This window comes from Galendromus occidentalis, unplaced genomic scaffold (genome assembly GCF_000255335.2).
Source record: "Galendromus occidentalis unplaced genomic scaffold, Mocc_1.1 scf7180000077524, whole genome shotgun sequence".
NCBI classification, from domain to species: domain Eukaryota; kingdom Metazoa; phylum Arthropoda; class Arachnida; order Mesostigmata; family Phytoseiidae; genus Galendromus; species Galendromus occidentalis.
This window is the reverse complement of record NW_003805512.1, coordinates 2,769,019-2,794,544: the sequence shown is the minus strand read 5'-3', so window position 1 is coordinate 2,794,544 and position 25,526 is coordinate 2,769,019. Positions and strand designations below refer to the sequence as shown.

The window sequence follows — 25,526 nt, the reverse complement described above, 5'->3', positions numbered from 1 at the left end:
TTAGTCGACACCTCGGCTTTGACAGATCCGCTTTCTCAGCGTTTTCAATCGTCAGCCGACTGCGCACGGCTTGCGCCCGAGTTGCAGAGGTCACGCGACAGGAAGTGAGTCTCCTTCAGATCGTCGGAGCATCCGCCCTCGTCTGCAACTACAACGACTGACAAAGTTCAAAAGATCGCGCACCGCGCTCGGCGGATGTTTAGCGAGAACTATTTCCGGATTTGCAGTGAAATCAAAGAGAGATCGAGCGAGTGAGCGAACGATGGCAAGAGAGACGGGGTCTTGATGACATAATACCCGAAAGCCTCTAAAACTCACTCAGGCTCTGGTCTCTCGCGATAGCCGACGGAGCTCATGCACAGAACGCAAGAGCTCACGTTATCTACGCCTCCGAGAAGGAACTCCACCAAGAAAGAACCTCCGTGATATCTGCTCAAAAATATACATACATATGTAAATATATACAGTTGTTTTATTATCTCCCTCACAGTACTCATCGAGAACAGGGCGAGGCCTCCGATAAGCGGAAATGCATCCGAACGGGCTGATTCTCGGGGAGTTCTAGACCTCGAAGCTCTGCCCGTCGAAGAAATTCATCTGAATGACATAGTCGACACATTGTAGGAGTATATTCCGCTCATGTCGGATATCTTTCGCCAGCAGCTTTTCAAGAAGCGAAAGTTTTCGTCGGCTGACAGTCTGAGACTGTAGCTGCTTTTGCCGTGAATTCTGTTTCCGTTCTTCATTCGAGATCTTCGCATGGACGCGGTCGACTAGGGAGTTCACGGTTCTCTTCACTGTCGACTCGATTTCGGCACATTCAGCCAATCGGTCGTCACTCTCTCGGCTATTATTCGCAACAGACACAGCGATCGCTACCTTCGCAGCGATGTTGTCATTCCTCGCAACTTTCGGCGGTATTTCATCCTCTGATTCGGAGCCGTACTGCATGAGCGCACCCAATGCGCTACTGTCCAAAACCGACTTGTTCTGGCAAGTCTCTGACGCCTGCACCTCATCGTTATCTGATATGCTGTCCTGTGAGTTCAGCTCATTGGCCCCCCTTTGAGACCTAATCGGCATCCCACTGAACCGCGGGACTCCGCAGCTCTGTTGACTTGCCCGGCTCTCTGTCGACTGGTCTCCGTTTGCGTTCTGTGTTGACTTCGCGCGACGTCTCTTCCTCTGACGGTTCTTCTGACACGTTCTAGCGGCATCATCGCCGGACCTGGAAGCGTACTTCTCGTAGTGCTCAAATCGTTCCTCGAGCGTTTCTAGATGCCGATCGGACCACAGCTCGAATCACTCACGTTTTGGGGCGTCGATCGAATCGGCCTCTATCGCGGTTCCCTCTGACGTTTCCTTCATGAATAACACCTTTCTTCTCCGATGTTGTCGCCTCATCCTGGTCTTTGCGGCGAGGAAACTTCCTTCGTCTCTCCGCGAGGTATTCCGCGATCTCTTCCGGACTCTGCTCGAGAACTTTGGATGCCAACTGCTTATCGTGCACGAGTTTCACGTGAAGGTCTACCTGCGAGGCGATTGAGTCATCGAATAATTCTCTTCTTTAATCGAGCATGATTCATAGAGATCACTGGCGCTCGAAGCGTGCCTCTTAGTTATGTCCTCTTAGTCGCCGCGCGAGGAATCGCGCCGTCTGCTCCGATCGCGGGGAAAACTCGACTCACCAACTGCTGTAGGGAGGAAAATCTACAATGGGGACACCGGACGTGCAGCGAAAGATGCTCTTCATAATCGTTCCGCTTGAAGAACACTCTGTCGCAGGCTTCACATGAGAATTCCGCTTCGACCTTCGTTTCCACCGTGTCCGCTACAGGTCTTCCACGACCACGGCCTCTGCCTCGACCTCTACCGCGGGAGTGACCCCTGATGCTCGCGCTACCATGTTCCACTGTGCGCAACTTGTTGCAAGGGTGAGTCGACGGGTACTGCGCGTTCACTCTTAGTGCGACTTTCGGAGAACTCGAATCTGTGGGTCCGGCTGGAAACGAACTGGGCACTTTTTCCTCCCTGAAGGGGTTGAGCAGTACCATTTCGGGTTCCAGGGGGGAAAGACTCCTCTGATGATTCAATCGTGTCTTCTCAACCCTCCAGCAGGTTACGAAACTCGCCTCGCGTTCCTGAAACTCTGGCATGTGCACTTGTTTATTTACACCGTGGACGTCGTCTGCTGAGTAAGCGGGAGTCTCCCGGAGCGGCGCCGGCGTAGGGAAGGGGTTCCGGCAGCGCGCCGGTGGCGGCCGCGGATGGAGTCGTCGCGCAAGCGAATATCATGGTCAACTACGAGCATCATTCAGTTATCCAGTTGTAAGGATTTTCGCTCAAGTCCCGCATCTCTTCTGATCTCGGAGTGTTGAGCATCCCAACCCAGGATATCGTCGGGAAAGAAAGATGCCCTCCTCGATCGGAAGAAACTCTACGCAGCTGTGGGACGCATGCACACCGCTTCAGTTTTCCCAGACTCCACCGCGACACAGACTGAGCTCGGTGGTGTGCTACCCCACATCGCTAGTCGATGGCGTCCCGAGCGAGCCGAAAGTCAACCTAGTCTCTCGGAACCTGTATCGAATTGCTCGAGTTTTTATTTGTCCTCAACTGCCTTTATTCGAAGTCTATTTACAAAAGAGGGATTCTCCACACTGTCAGCGTATATGTAGTGGCGATGCTAGCAGTATCGTCGGCATCGGCGATGCTCGACTCCCCGAACGATGTTTTGTGTTCCAGTCGTGGCAGCAGTGAGCTGAGTTTTGAGACTAGCTTGTTCCGCTTTCATGTGTCCCGAAGCGAGTTTTTGCCTCATGCAAGCGTCACGGAACTAATTGTGAAGGAAAGGCAGTTATTGACCGCATCGCGGATCGCGGCTGACAGAAGTCTGCATCTGTTTGCTCTTTGGCGCGTATGCGCCGCCGCTCGAGAATCGCGATCGGACTAAGGCTATCGGAATCCAAACCTTTCCCTTGTTCTCCGACTAGCTTTGCAAGGCCAGCTTCCGGAATCGCCGAATTCTTTATCGAGAATTCTCCCCGCATCCTCCTGATTGCCATCAAAGATCACTGACGGAGTCTTCCCCCGATGGTAGTCAGCAGATTATATTATCGACGTCCTCTTTATTTCATCTGGAGCATGAATTCGACGATGTTCCAGGCAACATTCGGTCCTCAGGGGACCTTGACCGGATCTCCGAAGCTCATTGATTACTTCTTCAATCGTTCCGCGAATAATGCTGATTATATCATTTAGCCTCTTGATGACACTGACGAGACTCGGGATGTGGCCGCATGATGCGCTGACGGTGCCATCAGAGAGCTGATGTCAGCACGGCGACTTGTTTTGTTGATGTCGTTGTCTCGAGTTAAGAGCAGAGCGACATGAGGCATGACAAACGTCACACAGATCTCCCACGACACACGAGATCAATCGCTAATGTATTCACCCCTTTGATGATCTGCTCATATCGTTCACATGCGTAGATCGATGGGTCGCTAACACAACCGTCCCAAATCATGGATTACAGTCGATAGAGAGATAAGAACCAAATGGAGATATGATGACACCTCCGAGCGGACGATGCTTCTGACAAAGAGACGGATGTCTCGGAATCCTTGTGATAGTCCTTTGACTTTGGCTGGGCCTTCCTGCTGGCACGAACGGCTTCTCGAATCTCGAGAAGTGGAATGGACAACACTCATTCTGTTTTCTGCCTTCTTGAATAGAATATCGATAGTGATTTTTCGTTCACTACTAGATGGACTCAGCAGCTTGCATCGTTTCATTCTCCGTTTGATTCCTCGGCAGCAACGGAGCTATCGAATGTCGCCCAACGGGTCTCCTGAAGGATGAACCGCGGTTAACGCAGAATATGTAAATCAGGAGCATTTTTTGTTTTCGAGTCTCGGCACTGCAAGCAACAACCGCTAATTGTTTGGATTCGTTCCCTGTTATTCACCCTGAGTAGAAACCACATCGGGTTGTCGAGGTGCGGAAGCCCGAGCTCCGAAAGAAGCGGAAGGTTATTTCAGCATCCTTGGAGACTTCTGAGACACCGCCTGTGCGAGGATAGGCCTACTGAGGGAGGAGCGGCCGGGCTACTAGTGGCCTGCAGCCGGCCGGGGGTTCCGACTGCCGCTGGGGGCAGCAGTCGGATTTCATTGCGCCTACCTCTGTCTTTTTTTCGAGCATCATTATTTCTGATATGATCTTTCACACGCAGAAGACGCAAGACTTTCTCATGAGCGTCGTTCTAAGATTGTTCATCCTACCAATTTTCCCGTATCTCAATTCGATTGAGGATAAGCCCCACGGAAGTCTTGCTCTGACGCGGAAAGGATGCTCAAAGGGACTCCCACTCATCGACTTCCCAACCACAAACCCTCGCTTCATCCATTTATCCACATGTACTACCATTCCTCATCAATTTTTTTTCAGATCTGCGAGCGAAATCATCGAAAACTTGGTCTAAATCGATTTCGGTGGTTAAGTTATGCTCGATTAAAAGCAGAGCTTCGAAAATGCCGCTCGTCGAGAATGCTCCGCCCGGGGCAGAGTATACCATTGCCTCCCCCCCTGTCTGCAGGATAGATTCCAGGAGGATTTCTGTGTGGACAGATCCGATGATGCAAGACGCTCTCCACGCGATGAAACATTTTCCAGGTAGCTCGCTTCCCGGCAATGACACGGAGACGCAAGGTTATCGACGCTCCGGTGAAATCTCGTGAGCTATCTTAGAAGTCGTTGCTCTGCATCGGACCGAGAATCGTAGGTGTTGTGCCGACAAATTGGTTACAGCTGAACGTGTAGCCATGGTGAAAGAAAGTTCAAACATCTGGATTCCGAGCACAATGCGAGGCGACTCCGAACATCGATCCACTCCGATCACATTCGAACTCAGGAGAAGAAAGCTTCGCATGAGAAGAAGCAAACTTCCCCACAAACGGAACGAATCACGCGAAGCTTCTCGGCACGGAAGCCTCAGCTCGCACGTCAGCCCCACTCCTTTCCGGAAGAGATTATCGCATGGGTTATCGCATACAGCGATCCAAAAGTCAGCTCCAAGGTCGAAAGAACATGATTTCTCCGTTTTCGTTCCCGAGCTGTCTCTTTGACTTGTCGAATGATTGGTCTATAAAGTTGAGAACACCGGTGTCCCACATTGAGCTCAATGCATGTGTGATTTGTCACCTCAACGAAACGTCTGGCCAGAGCAAACCAAGTGAAAAGGCATTCAGGCCTATCGGATGTCAGCGTCTCGTATTCTTCAACGACGGCGACGATAGCAATTCAGAGCTCTCTCGTAAAGTTGCAACATGTCCGTCGACTCCGCCTCGATTGTTTTGTTGTTGTGTTGGTGAGGCGTGAAGTCGGTTCGCGAGTAACCGACCGGGGTTCGTTTCAATAAATAAATCACTCTATTAACGATAGAACTGAGAAAAACGCTGCGTTCTTCGCGACTGATTAATGGATTCCTCATTCTCCCCTCTCGTAATGATTCTCGTATTCTGGCAGGTAAGCGGACACCATCTCGCTAGCTCTCCACCAGGAGAAGAGATCCGCCTGAGAGGGAGAATCCGAAGAATCCTCTGTTTCGATCAATCCTCCGGAAACCGAATCCTTCGCGAATTCGATCCAGACTTCCTAGAGAAACGGTAGCGACTAATCAAAATCCAACCTCGAAAGCGGCTGAACTTGAGAACAAAGGTCGACGTGGTCTCTAATTCGATTCGGCTGATCTCCTAGCTCCATCGACTCTGATTCCTTGCGAAACTGAATTACGGGCCTGGGGAAACCGCAAGGTGTGGATAAGTGGGACGACATCATCCCATATTAAGCCGTCATCCACAATGGAGATCTCGGTACGAGCTGCAGACGGTACTCGAATCGTTGTCCCGCGCCAGATTCGCTGAAGAAAAGTCGGCATCGGGGTTCGTCGAGCTTCGTGAAACTCCAGTCATCGAAATGTGCATCCCGCCCCCTGTCATGTAAATTACAAAGAGGTGTCAACCTGGCTCCAGGTTGTTCCGTGCGCTTGACTGCCGCACAAAACCAATGTACAGTCAGACTCCAGCGATCCATCGACACCGCCAGTATCCATCATGGTCGCGGCGGCACACAGTGAGGCTACCGAGCGGACGAGCGGGCGACGAGGCAGCATATGAGACTGGGTGTCAGTTCACGAATTAGTTCAAAACCTCCGAGCGGAAGCGAACGACCCACCTAATCGAGATGCAAGTTCAAGGGAATTATTCCTAATATCGGGGGCCGATCGACGGGAACGAGAGGTACATCACGCTTACGCGGACAACGGAATCCACAGCCCATGGAGGGGATGTTCAATCGCTGACGGTCAGTTCTTACGCGGAACAGCGGAGGCTATCCAAGAATCTCGATCCCTGACCAATTCTACGGAGTAGCAATCCGTTTCAAGTCGCGCAAGTCGCATGGAGCCGAGCGACCTGGGACAAATCGGTCCGAGGGAGTTGTTTTCTACTCATCCTAAGCATAATGCTCTGTGCTCTTCTTCAAGAGCGGAATGGTGTACACGAAAAAGGTTGGCCTGACACACCTCCCGCCGCCACAGCAAACGACGATACGAAATTCATTCTCCTGAAGCAGCGGTGCTGTTAGCTAGAGACACCAATCATTATCTCCGAGATCGACGGGGCTTTCTCTCGATGTCACAAACCATCGAGCTGAGGATTAATTCTACAGCTGCGAGATGCTCGCGAGCGAAGAGGATCTCCCGAGCGGGACAATTATGGCTGGAGAGGGAACACACAGGAGCGGAATAAGAGATTCCGACTGATGTGCGCGATCGAACTCCCTCGCAATCGAGGACCTTGTAGAGTAGATAGCACAGTACACTGAAAGTCTCGGCGTTCCGTCTCCCGAACTTCCATCCGTTGTGGTGGAGACACCGTTCCGAAGAATACCGTCAGAAATCTTCCGTACTTCTAAAAGGTGGATGACATCGTGACTGCCGGAGATGGAAATGTCGAGAGCCCGTCAGCAAAGAAAACTTGTCTCCGTTCCCAACAAGAAATTATCATAATGCAGTCACTCACAGAGCACTCTCGGAAATCTAGATTCCCAGGAGACGCGAACTGAAGCAAAGCAGCCGCCGCCGACCCCGTATCTCCAATCGTTGGACGGAAGTTGCAAACTTGGAATTTCAAAAGTGCCCGCCACCAAGGAGGGCTCACGATCAAGGAGACAGCGAGCGACCGAACCAGCGATCTAGTCCGTCATTCAGCCAAGCCATCCGAAGAATCCCGCCAGTGGAGGCACTTAACTCGCCTCTGTTGGCGTCGTGCAGGCTGCTGCAGAGGCGAAGGCCTGCGAAAAGGAAGCTGCCTGCACTGATGGAGTCGCGTGCACTGGATTAACGGCGCCCGGTAAACAATACCGGATCAGAGACAGAGAGATGTCTAAGTGCTGTTATGTCTCTTCACAGTGGTGCACTGCTCCCTTTCTGTGACTACCTTTCCCGAGCGCCTAGAGAAGAGAAAAGCTCTAAAGGGAATCTCAAAGGCTCCGGCGATGTGGCTGCAGCAGCAGGAACGAAAACAAGCGCACACTCGATCGCTGACATCGCCTGACTTTGGGACGAAATTCTGATGGAAGAATCTGTTGCGATGATAACGATGAATATTTCGAGCTGGCTTTGGCAAGTTAGGGCCACCTTCGATCGAACGATATTCGGTTCCGATAATGTCGGTCCTCGTCCTCGATCAGAAAACACCTATCGGAATCTGCCCAGCTCTACGCGGGGATGAACCAAGATGATTCCGAGTTTCGACATGTTCCGCTGCATTGAGACTTCATAGGTACTATGTGTTATCGTTAGGAGGATGGGGACGGGACGAGCACTTCTCGATTCCGTGCACCTGAATCAGACCAATATCGGGGTACTTATTTCCAATCCGATGCTCATACCAGGTTGCAATCCGGCGCAGAATGCGTGGCGTAGAGAAATGCTGCGTTCCCAACGGAGAGCGTTCCCATTTCTCACACTCGACCGGTCATTTGTGATCCGTCCTCAGATCAGGTCTGTCGCGAGAATCAAGCCGGATGGCCATCTCGATCACGGATCGCGTATGAGGTCTCCGTTCAGGATGGTTGATTCATCCCTCGCAGTGCATGAGGGCCGCTGACGAGAAAAGAAACATCGAGGAGTCCTCTGTAGGTACCGCGTCGCCGAACCGGGAATTTCGGCCGCCCGTAGCGTCCCCTGAATACCGAGTCGGTTTGGGTGGACGAAGTCGTTCGGAGCTCTCCAACGACGGGGAGCGGGCTAGAATCAGGTCGGAATGCAGCTAGCTCCAGCCTCTTGGAATATGTCCAAGCCGAGGCAACGACATATATGTGTACCTAACGGGTTTAATTCTCTTGTTGGGAATCAGATAGGCATCACTCGGCACCGAACTCGTTCCGTTGAAAGTGACCCTTTACCCGTGAGAGAAAAATCCTCCGTCGCGGAGTCGGGGCGCTTCCCCCGATCGCGCATGATCTCGTTCCCCTCAACAAGAAATCAGAACTAATGTCAGACTGAGCGTAACCAATCTCCAGAGTGAGGAAGTTAACTGGCCCGCGATTCGATGGGTCCGAGTTCCTTCCCCACAACTGGTTTGCTCACACACGCGACCTAGCGGCGCAGAGAAAAAATTCGTGACGCCTCATTAAGTGGGAATAGATGGCTGTTGGATGTGTACACAGCACAGTGATACAATACGACACTCTTAGTTTTAAAGAGATTCGTGAGATAGGCGGCGTTCAAGGCTTGCTTCGTCGGCTGCCTTGTCTTGAGAGTCGCACGAAGGAGAGTCCATTATACGGGGTTTCCAGCCGATGTGTGAAGGTTAAATTTGTCTAATTATCGAGAGCAGTCAAGGAAAAAACTCCGCCTTGCCTGAGTGAGTGTCAAAAATGAAATTGGAAGAAATCTCGTTATTTCAAGGATGTCAGAGAGTCTTCAGCGACACGAGAGACGCGTTCTATATCCATCATTGTCGATAGTTAGAGGACCTGAATGAGGTATAGATCAGATCTCTCGCGATTGCGCTTCGACGAGAGGCATGTGTAGAAGCGTGAATATTTCGGCAATTTTTTTCTGTCCGTGTGACTCGATGCCGATCCTGTGTACTAGATCGGCTCTGATAGGGAAGGCTGCTCCGCCGAACGTCACTAGAACTGATGTGAGACACTAGTCCCGCATAAATTTCACGGTGACCGCACTCCTGAAGCGAGACAGTCAGGAGAACAGCAACTCTCTCATCTGGTGCGGGAGGCCACCAGCCGAAATTACATTTATCTCACGTTGCCTCAGCAGCACTAGCCCATGCGCATCCGCTGGAATTTGACTTCGCCGGCGGATTTACGCTCAGAGTATCGATCTCGCTGATAATGACTTCGTTGAAACGCTTCGCGGAATCTGAATCTTCACAGTACAGCAACGAGGAAGAGGTCGAGCATCAGGAAAAAAACACAGAGGCTCTCCGATCTCTTGTGGTAGCGCACCGAGGAATCATCTATTGTATCTACGCTGTCAAATCAAGACGGGTCCTCCCACTTCAGTGAGGGACTGGGGGCGTGAATCTAGACTCGGACGCCTTTCGATGTTTTATGAGAAGATGGCGGTGTCAATTGCACACCACAACGCGGTCTCGTGCGAACGACTTTTTCCGCCGCTCATCTCTGAAACTCTCTTGAGGAAAATCCGAGCTGTATTCGAGAGTCTCAAGGATTCCGTGTCCATATCGAACAGGCCAACAGGGTCCCCATCGGTCTCCACGCAGGCGTCGACTTTTCAATCGCGTTTGCCGTCGCTCACTGGAGCCTCGTGTGAAGTCGATGGAGAAACAAGACTCGAGCCAATTGTTAAACTTTGTAATTGACAGTTGTGTATAATTCTATTGTGAGGCAAATCTAACATTACCGGACTACCCCCATGCTGATCTCCCGGCGACGCCGGGAGTGGCCGCAAATGATGCGTCATTTCGATTCGAATCTGTCACAGATGGATGTCCGGTTCTGACCGTGAGCACCGCTGATGAACGGACTTTCTCCAACAGATAGCCTTCCAGCCTTATGGGACATCGGCTCCCATGTCTCTTTGCAGATTCGGACGTATGAATCTGAGATAACGCACCAAAATGAGAATGATGATTGAGTCTGTGTGAGTCAGCCAATCCTCCGGATCGGATCGCGACGTTGATCGGCGTTGGCGCTTGGACTGAGCTCCGCAGACAGGTACTCAAAGCGAGCGAGAATGCTTGAAAGGAATATCGGGGCGAATGAGGACTCAATCCGTTCCCAGTCGGGAGTCGATCTCCAATATATGGGCACTACGGTTGGCGGTTGCCTTTTGAGGGGCCCAGAAAGATAGTCTGGCTCTCTTCCATAGACTATCAGTTCTTAGCAGACGAGCTCCTCCAGGACAAATGGATGGGCATCCCCGTCGATTAGAATATTCGTGGGATGTGGAGTCCGGCCAAAAGTTCCCTTCACCTGGGAGCTCGGTTTCCAACAGCAGCTCACTCCCGTCGCGCTGACGGGAGATATCGCAGCCTAAAGCCACGAGGTCACCCGATGTGCCCGTTCCCCGCCACTTATACAGACTAGGATGGAATCTGAGGAGCTTCGCCGGTGGTTGACTATCGTCACCCGGAATGAGAGCGCCCGATGAGGATCAGGACCGCGGCGGCCGTTTGGGAAAAAGAGGTTCACATACGTGGATATATGGTATGTGAATGACGGTCTTCCAATGAAGTACAATTGCAGGAAATCATACCTTGAGATGAACATGTGGTTATCGGATTATTTTATTTATGGCTCCAATGATAATCATTCGAAGAGAAAACATCTAATGGGCGGAATCCATTGAGGCAGCCCTCTGAGTTTGGAGGATTTCGATGCAGATTCGCCAAAATCAGACGAAATACAGCTTGTCACGGAAACTTTCATACACCGTGCACATTTCTTGATACCTCTCTAATTCGAAGCACATTTCGCTATCGCCCGATGAGACCGATTGCCGATCTGCGCAGGTCAACTGAAGCTCGCCCCTTACGTGTTCTTTCGCTCTGAAGGCAGCAAGATGCGCGTAATACACCGGGGCAGGGATGGACACCGACTTTGTTGTCCTCGCATAGCAGTGACACAGGTGATAGATGAGTTGTGTGAGTTCATCGGTGGAGATCGGTACCTCTTCATCACTATGAATCAGATGATAGTGGGTGGGACGAGAAGTGCCCAGAATCCCCTGATGGGAGTACATGTACAGATCAAAGTTCTCCGGATGAACTACATCCCTGTCGATGTATGTTCCGGGTGGGACGTTACCACTCCTCCCTCCAAGCTTCACATCCCCTCCCATCAGGTTGAAACGAACATGGTGCCGCTTCTGAGCGATGATGGCCGTTATCTTCGGCTGATATATGGGATATAGATCTAAGCAGGCGTTCCGGAGAGCTGTAATCTCTCTTCTGCGTACCTCGTCGAACTGTCCCGAAGACACGCCATCTCTCAGATAATAGATGTGATCTGGGAGCTTGTTCTGGTTCGCCTTCATATAATGTTTCAAGAGTTCCGAAGCCATCTGCTCCAAGTCCTTGATGTACTCGACCCTGTTGCTGGTTTCGCTCTTCTGAACTCGTATAGAAGTCGCGTATTTCGAGGGAATCGAATCAAGACTACCGACGACCGCGGCGATGGAAGGACTCATGATATCGCCGGCACCCGGATGACTTACGTCGGCCCCGAGAATCATGAAGTCGCTCTTGGAGAAACGTCCGGGGACCGTGGCGATCGCGTTGTTTATACCTCCGAGCTTGGCATTCATTTTCTTCAGGAGGTTGTTGATCAGCATCGGAGTGAATTTTTTCGCATTCCTAATGTTTGAGTCTAGAACGCACTGCGTGATGATTCCTCGGCATTTTTCCGTAGTTTCAGACAGTCGCTTGAGCTGAGAGTACAATTGGCGGTCCAGAGCTCCCTCGGGGAGGATTATAATCGCCATCATTGGTCTTCCTCTATTCAAGATGGCTGATTTGACTTTGCTGAGGATCATCTCCGCACTATCTGTGGGGCACTGCATAACTGCGAGGGCTTCCTTGACACTTTGGACCCCCATTTTCCGGGCTTCCGAATAGATCATATCGGCTAGCTTTCTCGATAGGTGACCGACCGAAGAGGCATCCACAACGCACCACTGGTCCAAATGAGCTCCCACGTGGAAGGCATCCTGTCTCCAGCTTCCCTCCGAAACTTTGATCTTCTTGTCCTTCACCAGTATGGTGGGACTTTCGATGATGCGACCGCTGGTCTCGATCGGCTTGTCGTCAATACTGATGCCGTGTTGCCTCAAAGTCTGCATTGATGCTTGCTTGACGGTTCGGACGTTATCCACAGCTTGCCTTATCCGTGAGTCCGGTCTCTCCTGGCATTTCTTGATCATCTCCCTCGTTTGATTGGAATCGAGTTTTCTTCTGTATGGCTGATTTTCTTTGATTTCACAGACTTCCAATGGATAGAAGTCCTGCTTCGTGCCGTTCGATCTGAGAGTTTTGACGCAGGGTAGATGCGGATACTTTAGACTCCCGAATGAATTGCCGTATCTTTCTTCAAAATACTCGGCAACAGTTGTCGTTCGGCTGTCAGACAGTTGGAACTCGATAGCGTTGGCCGCTGTCTCCGTAATGCTGTGAATCTTCACGCAGCGTTTGGTCTTCGAATGTCTCAGCTTCACGTTAACGCCCCTAAGATCTTTCGAGATTTGAGAGAGCTTTCGCATCGGTATGCCAGATGTAAAGAACCTTCGATCTCCGAGGAAATCAGCGATGTAATCGACGAGGCTCCCGCCCTGATAAAACGCAGTATTCGACTTGTCCACGAGGAGCAGGGGTTTCCATTGAGCGAAGATCAGTGACGTGTAGATACCGGATCTCAAGATTTTCCCGCTGCCCAAAGGGTGTATCGCAGATTTCTCGGCGTAATACGACCTGTTTACTGCCGTGAACAAGCCCCCGAGGGCTGAATCGATGACGATGTTCGCGGCCTGAAGAACTTCGGGACTCAACGGGCAGCTCCGGTCTGAGTAGAACATATTTACGGATGCAACGTCAATCCGCTTCGTTTGCCTGAGTCTCACAATGAACTGCCTGCTGCGGCCATGCTCGTTCCTCTCCATATCCACCTGGAAGACACGAAAGGATCAGGGAAACGCCGCCGAGAGGGAAATTTCTGATGACAGTGTTGCTCGGATCGCAGGTCATGTTCCACTCACCGTGAAAATGTGCTCGTCGAAGAAATTCTTCGTACTAATCAAAGCCTTCCTTCCGTCATAAGCCGGCCAAGCTTCTCCGAGTTTCTCCTGGTGCTTCTTGAACAGACTCCAGATGATCTCTCTATTCAGGCGCCTCGATTGGATTCTGTCTTTCAATTTCGCGCCGGCGGTAGACAACTCCACCTGGAAACAAACGCCGATTGATTACACCCTGCCCGCTTCAGCCATTCGTTACGTTCCCTTCACATCAGTCAAAACCATGATTGAGGGGGGCGGCAGGCGAATGCGGTTCGGTAAAAAATCAGCGTACCTTCTGCTCATCGGGTGTGGAGATTTCGACATCGTACATGTACCAGACCGTGTCCGTCAAGTCGACTTTGAAAAGATTTGATTGCAATGCAATCCTCCTCCCTATTGAGCCGGCGAACGGTCGTCTACAGAGCGGGTAGGGATCCAACGCCTGGAATCCACGCGGAAAAGAGGGTTGGAAGATGTGTTGTATTGTGAACATTCGATCGAATGGGCCGTTAGGTTCGGATTCAATGTTCTCAGGCTCAAGCTTCAGCTCCAATCATGGATTCCGAGCCCCGTAAAGAAGGAGGGTTATTCAGTTCCGAGAGCGGATGACCGCAAAAGCTGACAAACAAGGATCGAGGCGATCAGAATGATTCTGAAGTGAGGAGATGGGCGAGAGAAAATCCATGATTTCGGGCTCTCGGCACTCTGAATCCAGGGATTAGAAGTAAATCTTTCAACTTACGGCCGACAATGAGTCTAAGCTGAGCTCCGCTGAGGGTCGAGGAGCCGGAGGGGCAACGGGAGTACTCTGAGCCGGCGAAGGGTCTGCTGACGCAGAGGATCTTCGAGGGTCGGTGCCGAGGAGCCCTCCCTGGCCTCTTCCGGATGTTCCTGGGCTGTTCGAGCTGGAATCCGTTGCATCATATCGCAGACCACGACCTCGTCCTACGCGGGCTGTTGAGTCGATTTGTTCGCCTCCTCGCTGAGGGATCGGTGCCGGAGATTGAGTCGACAGACCCCGCCCCGCTCCAGTCGCTGGAACACCCCGTCCTGGGCTGGGTCCGGGTCCAGGTCGTCCACGGGCAAAAGGTTTCCTTCCCTCCATCTCGAGATAGTGTCCGGTGTGAGACAGAACGAGAATGCTGGAAATAGGTAGAGGATGTCACCCGGGCACGTCGCTGAGGTAGGCTTAGACTCGTACGTGTATATGAATCTTGATCCCTGCCAAGGGAAACCCGGAAAGCGTCTCCACCGCTCCCTGCAAGGCCTCCGATTCCAGAAGGAGATGCCCACCGAAAGATTGAGAACGTTTCTCGCTTCAGGTGCTCACCTTCAGTCCACTCGTGCTTCGGCAGCTCTGCTTTCGGTTAAGCTCAGAACGATTCGTCGCAGACCACGCAGTGCTTCCAGGGTTGATGCAACACGAATGATGTGAATGGTTCGAGAGTCAGCTTTTCAAGTAGTCGTCACTCCGAGAGCGAGAGAAGCTGTATCCTTCCAGCTAATAGGGGTGTACCGCTCGCGGCTTGATCGTAATTTTCTCGAGCTCCGTCTTCCCTGAGACCCATCCGCACGGCCAGAGCCGGAAACCATTGAATTAGCGGTCCGTTCACCAAAGCCAGATCCCGCCGACACCCCCCCTCCCATCCATTGGAGCCGCCTACGATCAAAGGAGCTCGTTCGATCCGAGTCTTTTCACTGCCGCGGTCATACGCGAACTTTGAATGATTCTCCGGAAACTTTAGCCTATAGATGCCAATTCAAAGCCCAAAAAAGACCTCGGAGCGGGTCCCATTGAGATCAACTTGAGCAGAAATAAGAGTCCATCGCTTTCCAACCTGAGCAATTTCTGAGATCGGAGGGATGTCTTCGTTGCATCCGACTGACTCCCCGTTAATTGTGACCGGAACTTGTGACGTGAACCTGTGCGGCAGGCGACGAAATTTCCGCGATCTTGGGCTTTCACTGGAACCCTGCTCAACGTCCCCAATCAGGAAATCCGGGAATTCGGATGCGCCTAGAAGTCGACAGCTTTATTTTACTGCAGCCTCATATCCGCTTCGTTTTTGAAGTGGTGCCGAGCGTTCATTTCCAGAGTGCTCCCCGAAAAGCATGAGACACCTCGCTCGACAATCAATGTTAGCTTCGAGTTCCGGACTACGGATCGATCAGAGTAGAGAAGGGGTCTGACAATGAGCATCGACCCCCCAAAGGTGCGGGATATCTGCGTGTGAGGGAGCAACATGTGGCTCAACTCCTGACGAAGGTTCGATGTGGACGATGCAAGCCTGCGCCATTAGTCGGAAGATGGGACGTACTGCTGAAACGAAAGCGGCGTCTTGGGGTCTACGGAGGCGCGGACCGAGCTCAAGCTCCATGCATAGGTGATACAGCGCCATTCAGCTCTATGGAAGCCTTGAGCATCAGCCGCCGTCTTCTGCCGCGCAAGACTTCGCCTCCGATCCGTGATAGCCGAAGTTTCCATCTCGCGCGAATCGCGGCGCAATCAGACTCAAGGTTATGCGATTCGGAGCGAATGAGTTCGAGGGGCAATCACCGCGTGGAGGACTGACTAACCACGCACGGCGTCTTTCTCTCGACGGCGGATGCGTAGTCTCTCGGGATCCGTCTTAGGCGTCCGCGCAAGGCAAGTCTTCAGACTGAGAATCGGTGAGCGACCCCAAACTTATTGACTCCGTGTTTCTAGATGTTCACATACTCTCGTGATCGAGCCTCTCGTGGTCGGGAAGAGCCTGATATGGCTCACTGTGGGAAACCCATGCACTCCGTATTCGGCTGCTAACCCGTTTCAGCCTGAGGAAAGCTCCGTCTCAGGCCCGCTCTTGGAAATACCCCAATGGAGGCTCTCCGGGAACACAGACATCGCACCCTCACCGGAACCCGACGGAAACGTCAACCGGGATCGAGTGCATGCATCCCGAAGTCCTATGTTGCAGCTTCGAGCAAAATAAACAGAATTCAGGCAAGACCATATCCTGGCCGGATGAGGAGTCAGCGCTCTCGGAATTTTTTTCTTCGGAGCATTTTTGGCATCGGGAATCGAAGTCGAGCTCCCTGGAACATGAGGCCGCTATTCTGTTGCAAGGATTCGTCGGGAGGGGAGTTCGCCGACTCCAGCGCGGGAGAATATCCATGGAAGCAGGGGATTCTTCCCATGGGAGACGAATAATTCAAGAGCAAGTGATCCAGCTAATCTTGAGACCCTCCCCTGTAGCCCGCTTCGTGACTACTCGAATATCCGCTAGGGTCTAAGGGTAACATCGCGCTTGCGCAGTGCATTTCTGAAGGCTTATCGCACTGCAGACCGGGCCCTTCGGGCCGTCCTGTCAGTCCAAGTAAGCCGCAAGCTTCCACGCGTACGCATCAGTGCCGGCCGGCAAGATCCAGTCCTTCGAGATAACGCTCTCTTCTGAACACGTGTAGTCTAGAACTTATCATACCGCGACCGTAAACTGCGTTCCTTCCCCAATCGATGGTGTACATCCTGCCGCATAGTTTGGTCTGAATGTCGTTCCTATCCAATGCGGACCTCGAGACAGATCCTCCGTAATTTTCGCCGCTCGCAATCGGAGGACCTCCCACATGGAGCCGATGTGTCGGCGAAGCGGTATCCAGTTTCCCCACGCGGATCTCCAGATTCGGAGGAAATAGCCAGTAAAGCTTCTCGAGAGTGATTTGGAAGTTTCTGTGATTGCTCAGTCACAAGATTCTTTCCGTACCGGGCAATTTAGGCTGTGCGTTCGAAACCAGTCGCCGGCAGAGTGGCGAGGATACGGAGTAGCACGGGTGTCTAGGCTCTACTCAACCGCGTACCCTTCAAGCAGCGAATTAATCGGGCTCCCATCCCTCTGCCGGTCGAACACCGATCCAGTTGGGCTGTTAGCGCTTGTCTTCCCCTTTAATGGTATCGCGAAGAGCGAGTCAGGTCTTCTGCTCCGAGTTTATGACAGGGTTCCTCAATCGGGTCCGTTTTACACCGGGATGTACGGGAGTCTTTCTTAGGGAGGGGTGCAGATCGTCGAGAATCTTTTTGCTTGGACGACGATCTGATATTCGAACTCTGCTCCAAGACAACGGCTACCGTGAGTACACAGGATTCCTCGCGACGCAGATTCGTAGCATGGAGCGAGGATTGTGGAGAGTCATCTCGAAGGACTGTGTCCGACTTTAAGATGGCGCGTGCTCCCTAATCGGGAACGTTTTCCTGGCCCCGACGTCAGATTCCAGCTCGACTGTCTAGACGCTGGACCCCCATTTCTCTAATCCCTCCCCAGATGTTGTGTAGTTACTTAGCGAGCCAGTGAGGATCATGAACGGGGATCGTCTGGCTCTGCGGTTGCTATCTCGGATGTCGTTCTTCTAATCACGGAAGATCGGAAGAGAGAGCCCATGGGAGACGCTACGCCCCCCATGAACGCGCGTACCCTCCATGAGCGCGGCACCGTCAGGAGAGCCCGATGACTGAGTGAATCAGGTATCAAAATACCGTATCCTCTCGAATGAAGGGGAACCCCGAACTCCAACTCTGATCCACCGACAAATCTGTCTGGACTGAGCTCGAGTGAAAATCTGGTCTCGGTCATTCCAGAGCCTTGATGATGGAGGTTCGCAATGCAAGCTGAGCGGTCGCGCAACTGCTTCCGGGAAGATTCGCCGGTGCGTCCAAGCCGAAGTTTGGGGTGCCCCGGTATCAGGGAGAATACGGTAGCCCAGGACAGGAGTAATTTTTCCATGTTGAGGCTCAAGAATAAGCGGCTTGACCAGTTTCCTGTGGAGGCGGGCTATCCGGGTTCTGGAGGAGGTCAATCGCTCGAAATGGAGACTGCGAACCCGAGCTCTCTACCCCAGCATCACGACCGAGAAAAGTATGCGGTAAACCGCATTCTTAATTTCTCAGAGGCTCCTAAGGTCATCCACGATACGAGTGTTTATCCGAGGCAAGAGGACAACAGTTCAGAACGACAATCCACTCATCACGTATCAGAGCCCACGGTGACTTTCTCTGGTGAGGGGCCTAGCTCAAAGATCGTACTTCGGGTACCACCGAGAAAAACTTCAATCAATGCTCTCGGGGAGAAAGCGAGAGACATCCAGCTTCTATTTCCACAAGAGAGAAGAAATCGAAGTCGAATCAACGACGCGGACGCTCGATCGAAAACTCCCCTGGCTGGGCCACACGGCCTTCCTTCCATTTTTTCCAAGACGGATATCGTTGAGATTCTCTCCTCGCAATTTGAATGCCTCGTGGATGGAAAGGTCTCCGTTCAATCGTTAGGCCTTCTTCAGAGGGGATCTCTCTCAGAGGGGGATCCTCTTTCGACGTGGACCGCGCCTGTGCTCACTCATACCCAGAGACCGCCCTCACGGAGTTTCTCAACCACCCGAACGTGGAACTACCGCTAATTCCCAAGGAATAAAGTTCTCGAGGGATGGTCGACTGCTGTGATGACTAATAATGAATGGTGGACATCGTTGAATGAACCAGTTATTTTTCGTTTGCATCATAAAAAATCCCTGCATGTAATGTGATGGTTCATTCATTCGGTTCTCGTTTATCTTTCCCGACCTTGAGAAGTACGCATTCGGCGCGCGAATTCGAATTCTCGCGCCATCGATCGTTGATTAAAAGCTCAGCAGACGACTCTTCTCTCGATGGAGCTGAGCGGTCGAGTGAGTGGTGCGATCATCGTGGACTCGGCTGAGGTGCAGACTGCGCCGAACTACATTGACAGTCACGTAGTCTCGGAACAATTGAGCGATGAATTTTTGTTGGCAATCGTTGAGTGCGATGCCTTAGTCTCCGGTTCTTCCTCTTTGATGATCGGAATTGCTCCGTGAGTATACGACTGCTACACTTTCGGAAGCAAGTATCAAACGTGTAGCCTCTAGATTGATGACGGAGTTCGTGGGACGATCTGACGATCTTGCTGTCATTTGAAACTAGAGATGAAGTTCACATCAATATCTTCTCGCAAGAGAGACTGCACTGACATTGGCCATCGACGATACGCATCGCATGGAAAGGACTTCCGAGAGGCTTTTTCGCTTTCGCAACTTTTAGATCTCCTATCGGAGTTGCTCTCCGTCTATGCGGAAAAGAAGAGCGTACAGATGAGTTTTCGACCTGGTCGTGTGCCCGAATCATGTACTTCACCCACCGCGGATCAGTGTTGAACGTCGATTCCCGTGCGGTCTAAGCGGTCCCGAAACTGTTGGGTCGAGCCCACTGACTGTGTGAGTCAATCGATAGAAGCTATTGAGGATTTATTTTCCACTGATGGTGAAAATACCCGTAATTTTTCTGGGCTGCCGGATGAGGTTCATGATTCATCCTTCAATGGACTCGGCTGTACCGGGGATTTGCGCATTCGTCAGAAGGGGACGGCCAGGTCCTTCCCGGGGCATGAACATATATACTTTTGTATACGCGCAGAAACACCGTTTGGAGCCTGACATGCTCGAGTGAATCCTTCTCATCGGCTTATCGCCATGTTCCACCTCCGGGGATCTGAACCATGTGCGAAAATCCTGATGAGACCCGCTCTGGCATGGGTTCCATCCGGGAAAATATTCGGAGAGCGCTGTGCGGTTTCAGCTGGCGATGACTTCCGGAAAATCCTGGTGTGCATCATATCCCGGAGGTGAGAAATCGATCGGAAGCAGCCTTGATTGCAACTGCTCGCTGTCAACTCGATCCAGTCTCGTTGGCCAGAACGACGAAGGGGGCTCGCTGGCTCCGGACTCGGAGTTGGCATGTCGCATACTGCTCCAACTCTCCGAATGACGACTCTACGGTGAGCCTCGTACCACTCACCGTGAATATCCGAGGACAAGAACACTCTCGCACACATGGGCAGTCTCTGGTGGACACGCGACCAGTTCGGGCTCGAGAAATCAGACTCTCAGTCTCGATCATACGGGCATTCTCCGATAGACGGGCTCCTTCCAGGGACGGGAATCCTGGTGGCAAGTCGCGAAAGGAGAGAAGTCCTCCCCCGAAGTGTTTTTGATTGAAGATCCGCAGTAACATTCGGTACTTAAAGAAATCGCGGAGAATGTTTTTTCAAAAACCAGGAGGTCTTAACCAATCGGAGCGGAATGCGAGTGATCAGGGCTTTGTCAGTTGTACTAGCGGATGTCTCTCTCCGGGCTGATGAATCTCGTTACCGGCATAATGACTGCTCCCTATCCTCTCCATGGAGAGAATCCGCTGGATCAAGCAATAATGGCGGGGAATTGCTTGGGCATAGAGGAATTTTTTCTCAATCCCGGCGTTGGCTGACGGATCAAGGTTTTCGCCCGATTTGGAACTGAAGTTCGAGAAGTCCCCGTTGGAATGTCTTAAAACGGAGCCAGCGGACGCTGAATGTCTGTCTCTGGGCATTCGTAATTCTATATGCGACGCACAGATGCTAAACTGGCGCAGGGCCTGTCTGTCGAACGCGGATTGTTGTGAAAATACCTGCGGTTTCGATTTCTGAGTCAACAAGCCGGGATTTCAACCGACGAACATGGTCCGATATCGACACATTTGCTGGCTCTCCGTGCATCAGTCGAGTGCAGATTCCTATGTTCGTTGCCACCCAGGTCGCGAAATCGGAGAGCTTCAACGATGGGATACTGAGCTTTACTTATTCCTCGGATCCCTCCTTTATGAGTCGGTCGATGATGCGTCCCTGATCTAGCAGTAGCATGAGTGAGAGCGAAGGAAGACGCTTCCATTCGTACTGACCTGTTCGCTGAGCTGAACTTACTTTTCTTCACTATTACAGTAATCACGTCTCTCGCTCGAACGGCTTCAGCTCTGAATGGAGGGACAAAAACCGACAGGTCGTGGAAGAGGCCAAGGAGCGGGCCCCGGGACTGGCCGCGGACGAGGTCGAGGCTTGGCAGCGCAGCCCGCAGGACCTGTTCCCCAGCCCGGGGGCGTTGAGCACGGTCCTTCTGATCCCGTGGCCCCTATAGGAAGGGGTCGTGGGCTGCAGTATGCAGCGGTCCCAGGCTCGAGCGGCCAAGGACCACCCGGACGCGGCCGCGGAAGAGGTATGAGGATCGAGCCCAGCGGAACTTCCGCGCCAACTGACCCTTCTGCGGCCAAAAGTGAACCATCAGCGCAGCACGCACCCTCGGCCGTGGAAGAAAAATCGCTTCCGGGTCCGCCGACAGCCCCTACTGCCTCACCAGCCTCAGGCGCATCCACCAGCCTGAGTACAATCACAGTCCCGTGTACTTCCAATCCCGTCGCGGAGTTGAGCTTGGACGCGCTGTCGGATGTAAGTTTCTAGACTCCGAATACCTACGAACTAGAGCCTTAATTTCGAGAAGCTCCCGATAAGCCGATGGCTCGTGTTCACGCCTTGCACGACATTCCCGCGGTACATTACATGTTCATTCAAAGTTTCCCTGTCACTCGCTTCCTTATCATTTATCACGACCTGGACAACGCCAGAACCAAAGATGGATCAATATCCGCTGCCTATCCGATTGTATGAGCCCAATTTCTCTCCGTAATTGACGAGGCTTCCTCCAGGCGTTGGACGATCTTCCGCTCTGTAAGCGTCCGTTCAAAGGTACAAGGGGTAGAGAAATAAGACTGCAGTCGAACCTCTTCCAAGTCGTACTCACGGACATCGTCTGGTACATGTACGATGTCGAAATTTCAACAGCCAACGAACAGATGGTATGTTATTTCCGAATGAAACCAATACATGAGCCCGATGGCTAGGCCGGCTTGTGGAGGTGAAGTTATGATTAATCGCTGAACCGTCCCAAATAATAAGACAAAGACTATTCCCAGGTGGAGTTGTCTACCGCCGGCGCGAAATTGAAAGACAGAATCCAATCGAGGCGCCTGAATAGAGAGATCATCTGGAATCTGTTCAAGAAGCACCAGGACAAACTCGGAGATGCTTGGCCGGCTTATGACGGAAGGAAGACTTTGATTAGTACGAAGAATTTCTTTGACGAGCACATTTTCACGGTGAGTGGAGTGCTACCTGCGATCCGAGCAAAACTGTCATCAGAAATTTCCCTCTCGGCGGCGTTTCCCTGATTCTTTCGTGTCTCTCAGGTGGATATGGAGAGGAACGAACACGGCCGCAGCAGGCAATTCATTGTGAGACTCAGGCGAACGAAGCGGATTGACGTTGCATCCGTAAATACGTTCTACTCAGACCGGAGCTGCCCGTTGAGTCCCGAAGTTCTCCAGGCCGCCAACATCGTCATCGATTCAGCCCTCGGGGGCTTGTTCACGGCAGTAAACAGGTCGTACTACGCCGAGAAATCTGCGATACACCCTCTGGGCAGCGGGAAAATTTTGAGATCCGGTATCTACACGTCGCTGATCTTCGCTCAATGGAAACCCCTGCTCGTCGTGGACAAGTCGAACACTGCGTTCTATCAGGGCGGGAGCCTCGTCGATTACATCGCTGATTTCCTCGGAGATCGAAGGTTCTTGACATCTGGCTTACCGATGCACAAATTGAATCTGATATCGAAAGATCTCAGAGGTCTAATGGTGAGATTGAGTCACACGAGTAACGGGCGATGTGTGAAGATTCATAGTCTGACAGACAGAGCCGCGAATTCTATCGATTTTCAATTGTCCGACAATGAAACGACGACTGTTGCGAAATATTTCGAAGAAAGATACGGGCAGAAACTCGGGAAACTCAAGTATCCTCATTTACCCTGCGTCAAAGTTGTGAAATCGAACGGCACGAAGCAGGACTTCTATCCATTGGAAGTCTGTGAAATCAAAGAAAATCAGCCATACAGAAGAAAACTCGATTCCAATCAAACGAGGGAGATGATCAAGAAATGCCAGGAGAGACCTGATGAACGGATAAAGCAAGCTGTGGATAACGTACGAACCGTCCAGCAAGCATCAATGCAGACTTTGAAGCAACACGGCATCAGTATTGACAACAAGCCGATCGAGACCAGCGGTCGCATCATCGACAGTCCCGTCATACTGGTGAAGGACAAGAAGATCAGAGTTTCGGAGGGAAGCTGGAGACAGGATGCCTTCCACGTGGGAGCTCATTTGGACCAGTGGTGCGTTGTGGATGCCTCTTCGGTCGGTCACCTATCGAGGAAGCTAGCCGATATGATGTATTCGGAAGCCCGGAAAATGGGGGTCCAAAGTGTCAAGGAAGCCCTCGCAATTATGCAGTGCCCCACAGATAGTGCGGAGATGATCCTCAGCAAAGTCAAATCAGCCATCTTGAATAGAGGAAGACCAATGATGGCGATTATAATCCTCCCCGAGGGAGCTCTGGACCGCCAATTGTACTCTCAGCTCAAGCGACTGTCTGAAACTACGGAAAAATGCCGAGGAATCATCACGCAGTGCGTTCTAGACTCGAACGTTAGGAATCCGAAAAAACTCACTCCGATGCTGATCAACAACCTCCTGAAGAAAATGAATGCCAAGCTCGGAGGTATAAACAACGCGATCGCCACGGTCCCCGGACGTTTCTCCAAGAGCGACTTCATGATTCTCGGGGCCGACGTGAGTCATCCGGGTGTCGGCGATATCATGAGTCCTTCCATCGCCGCAGTCGTCGGTAGTCTTGATGCAATTCCGTCGAAATACGCTACTGAAATACGAGTGCAGAAAAGCGAAACCAATAACAGGATAGAGTACATAATGGACTTGGAGGAGATGGCCAGAATACTCTTGGAGCATTATATGAAGGCGAACCAGAATAAGTTTCCAAAACACATCTATTATCTGAGAGACGGTGTCTCATCTGGACAGTTCGACGAGGTACGCAGAAGAGAGATTACAGCTCTCCGGAACGCTTGCAAGAATCTTCATCCCGAATATCAGCCGAAGATAACAGTGATCATAGCTCAAAAACGGCACCATGTGCGTTTCAATCTGATTGGAAGTGATAAGAGGCTCGGGGGAAGGAGTGGTAACGTCCCACCCGGAACATACATCGACAGGGATGTAGTTCATCCGGAGAACTTCGATCTCTACATGTACTCCCATCAGGGGATTCTGGGCACTTCTCGTCCCACGCACTATCATCTGATTCATAGTGATGAAGAGGAACCGATCTCCACCGATGAACTTACAGAACTCATCTATCACCTGTGTCACTGCTATGCGAGGACAACGAAATCGGTGTCCATCCCTGCCCCGGTGTATTATGCGCATCTCGCTGCGTTCAGAGCGAAGGAACATGTCAAAGGCGAGCTCCAGTTCACCAGCTTCGAGCGTCAATCTGTCTCATCGGGCGATAGCGAAATGTGCTTCGATTTAGCGATGTACCAAGAAATGTGCAAAGTCGATGAACGCTTCCGTAAGTGGCTCTATTTCGTCTGATATTATCGAGTCTGAATCGAGAACATTCAAAGGCTGAATGTCCATCCTGGTCATTTTAACCGATTGTTGCATAAAAATCTTTACCAAAGTCAAAAAATGTTTCCTGTCTACCATGGGCGTCCCGGATAGGGAGCCCTGGAATATTCCCAAGCGCTCGTCGAATGGGGCTATTCTAGCGATTTTAGGTAGACGACTCGGCATCCAAAGCCTGTCCGATCCCCTGAATTCGTCTCGAACAATCATTAACGATGGAGAGAATCGACCCCGAAATTGAATTCTCGGAAATGTGCCGGAAAGTCGGAGTGAAAAAGCTCGTGGATTGACTGCCTTTCGGCTTTTCCTCCAAAGTATCGCGATCCGAGGGAGCCCCGCGTAGTTCGACCGTGTACGAGTTGATTGATCTGAATGGCAGGTCGTCTCGAGTAACTAATTCATGAAATAGTTGTTATATGTCCCTGCCATCTGGACCTACGGCTCGGTATTCCCTTAACTAATTCCAATAGGTCCTTTCCCGGTTGAGGCCAAGCAGCGACTACCCGGCCGTATCGGCTCCGTTTTGTCGCAGATGTCAGATCTCGTCAAGGTGCCCCACCGTATAAATTATGTTGTCAGGCTCTGCACAGCCGCTGCGCCTGCCACCGTCGCCGCTGATATGCTCCTGATACCACCGCCCTTGCTGCTGCCGCTGCAAAAGTGCGACTTGCCTCGATCGAAACGGGTTTCTCGAGTCAAGCAAACATCTGGCAATACACCGACCATTTAGATGAGCTGGTGGAGCTGCGATCGGTACGCTCGAGGAAAACACATAAGAGACAGTCTCTTGCACCCTGGCTTCTCAGGTTCATTTAACCCCGT

At 51.7% G+C, this 25,526-nt stretch overlaps 3 protein-coding genes across 3 annotated transcripts; 1 reads left to right on the top strand and 2 right to left on the bottom strand.

The window, feature by feature from the left end:
• Nucleotides 1-490: 490 nt before the first annotated feature.
• Nucleotides 491-2,152, bottom strand: Nufip (nuclear FMR1 interacting protein 1). Its single transcript, XM_003747810.3, has 3 exons — nucleotides 1,689-2,152; nucleotides 1,311-1,531; nucleotides 491-1,228 (listed from the first exon to the last, which is right to left on the bottom strand). Exons 1-3 carry the CDS (start codon nucleotides 2,052-2,054, stop codon nucleotides 562-564), a joined length of 1,254 nt encoding a protein of 417 aa, XP_003747858.1. The 5' UTR covers nucleotides 2,055-2,152; the 3' UTR covers nucleotides 491-561.
• Nucleotides 2,153-10,942: 8,790 nt separating this feature from the next.
• Nucleotides 10,943-13,646, bottom strand: LOC100901323 (protein argonaute-2). The gene is made up of 3 exons (XM_003747809.1): nucleotides 13,608-13,646; nucleotides 13,298-13,480; nucleotides 10,943-13,207 (listed from the first exon to the last, which is right to left on the bottom strand). The coding sequence occupies exons 1-3, from the start codon at nucleotides 13,644-13,646 to the stop codon at nucleotides 10,943-10,945; spliced, it is 2,487 nt and encodes an 828-aa protein (XP_003747857.1).
• A 7,676-nt stretch (nucleotides 13,647-21,322) lies between these two features.
• LOC100901182 (protein argonaute-2) lies at nucleotides 21,323-24,735 on the top strand. The gene is made up of 4 exons (XM_029112709.1): nucleotides 21,323-21,379; nucleotides 21,867-22,016; nucleotides 22,134-22,325; nucleotides 22,419-24,735. Exons 1-4 carry the CDS (start codon nucleotides 21,323-21,325, stop codon nucleotides 24,669-24,671), a joined length of 2,652 nt encoding a protein of 883 aa, XP_028968542.1. The 3' UTR covers nucleotides 24,672-24,735.
• Nucleotides 24,736-25,526: the final 791 nt, after the last annotated feature.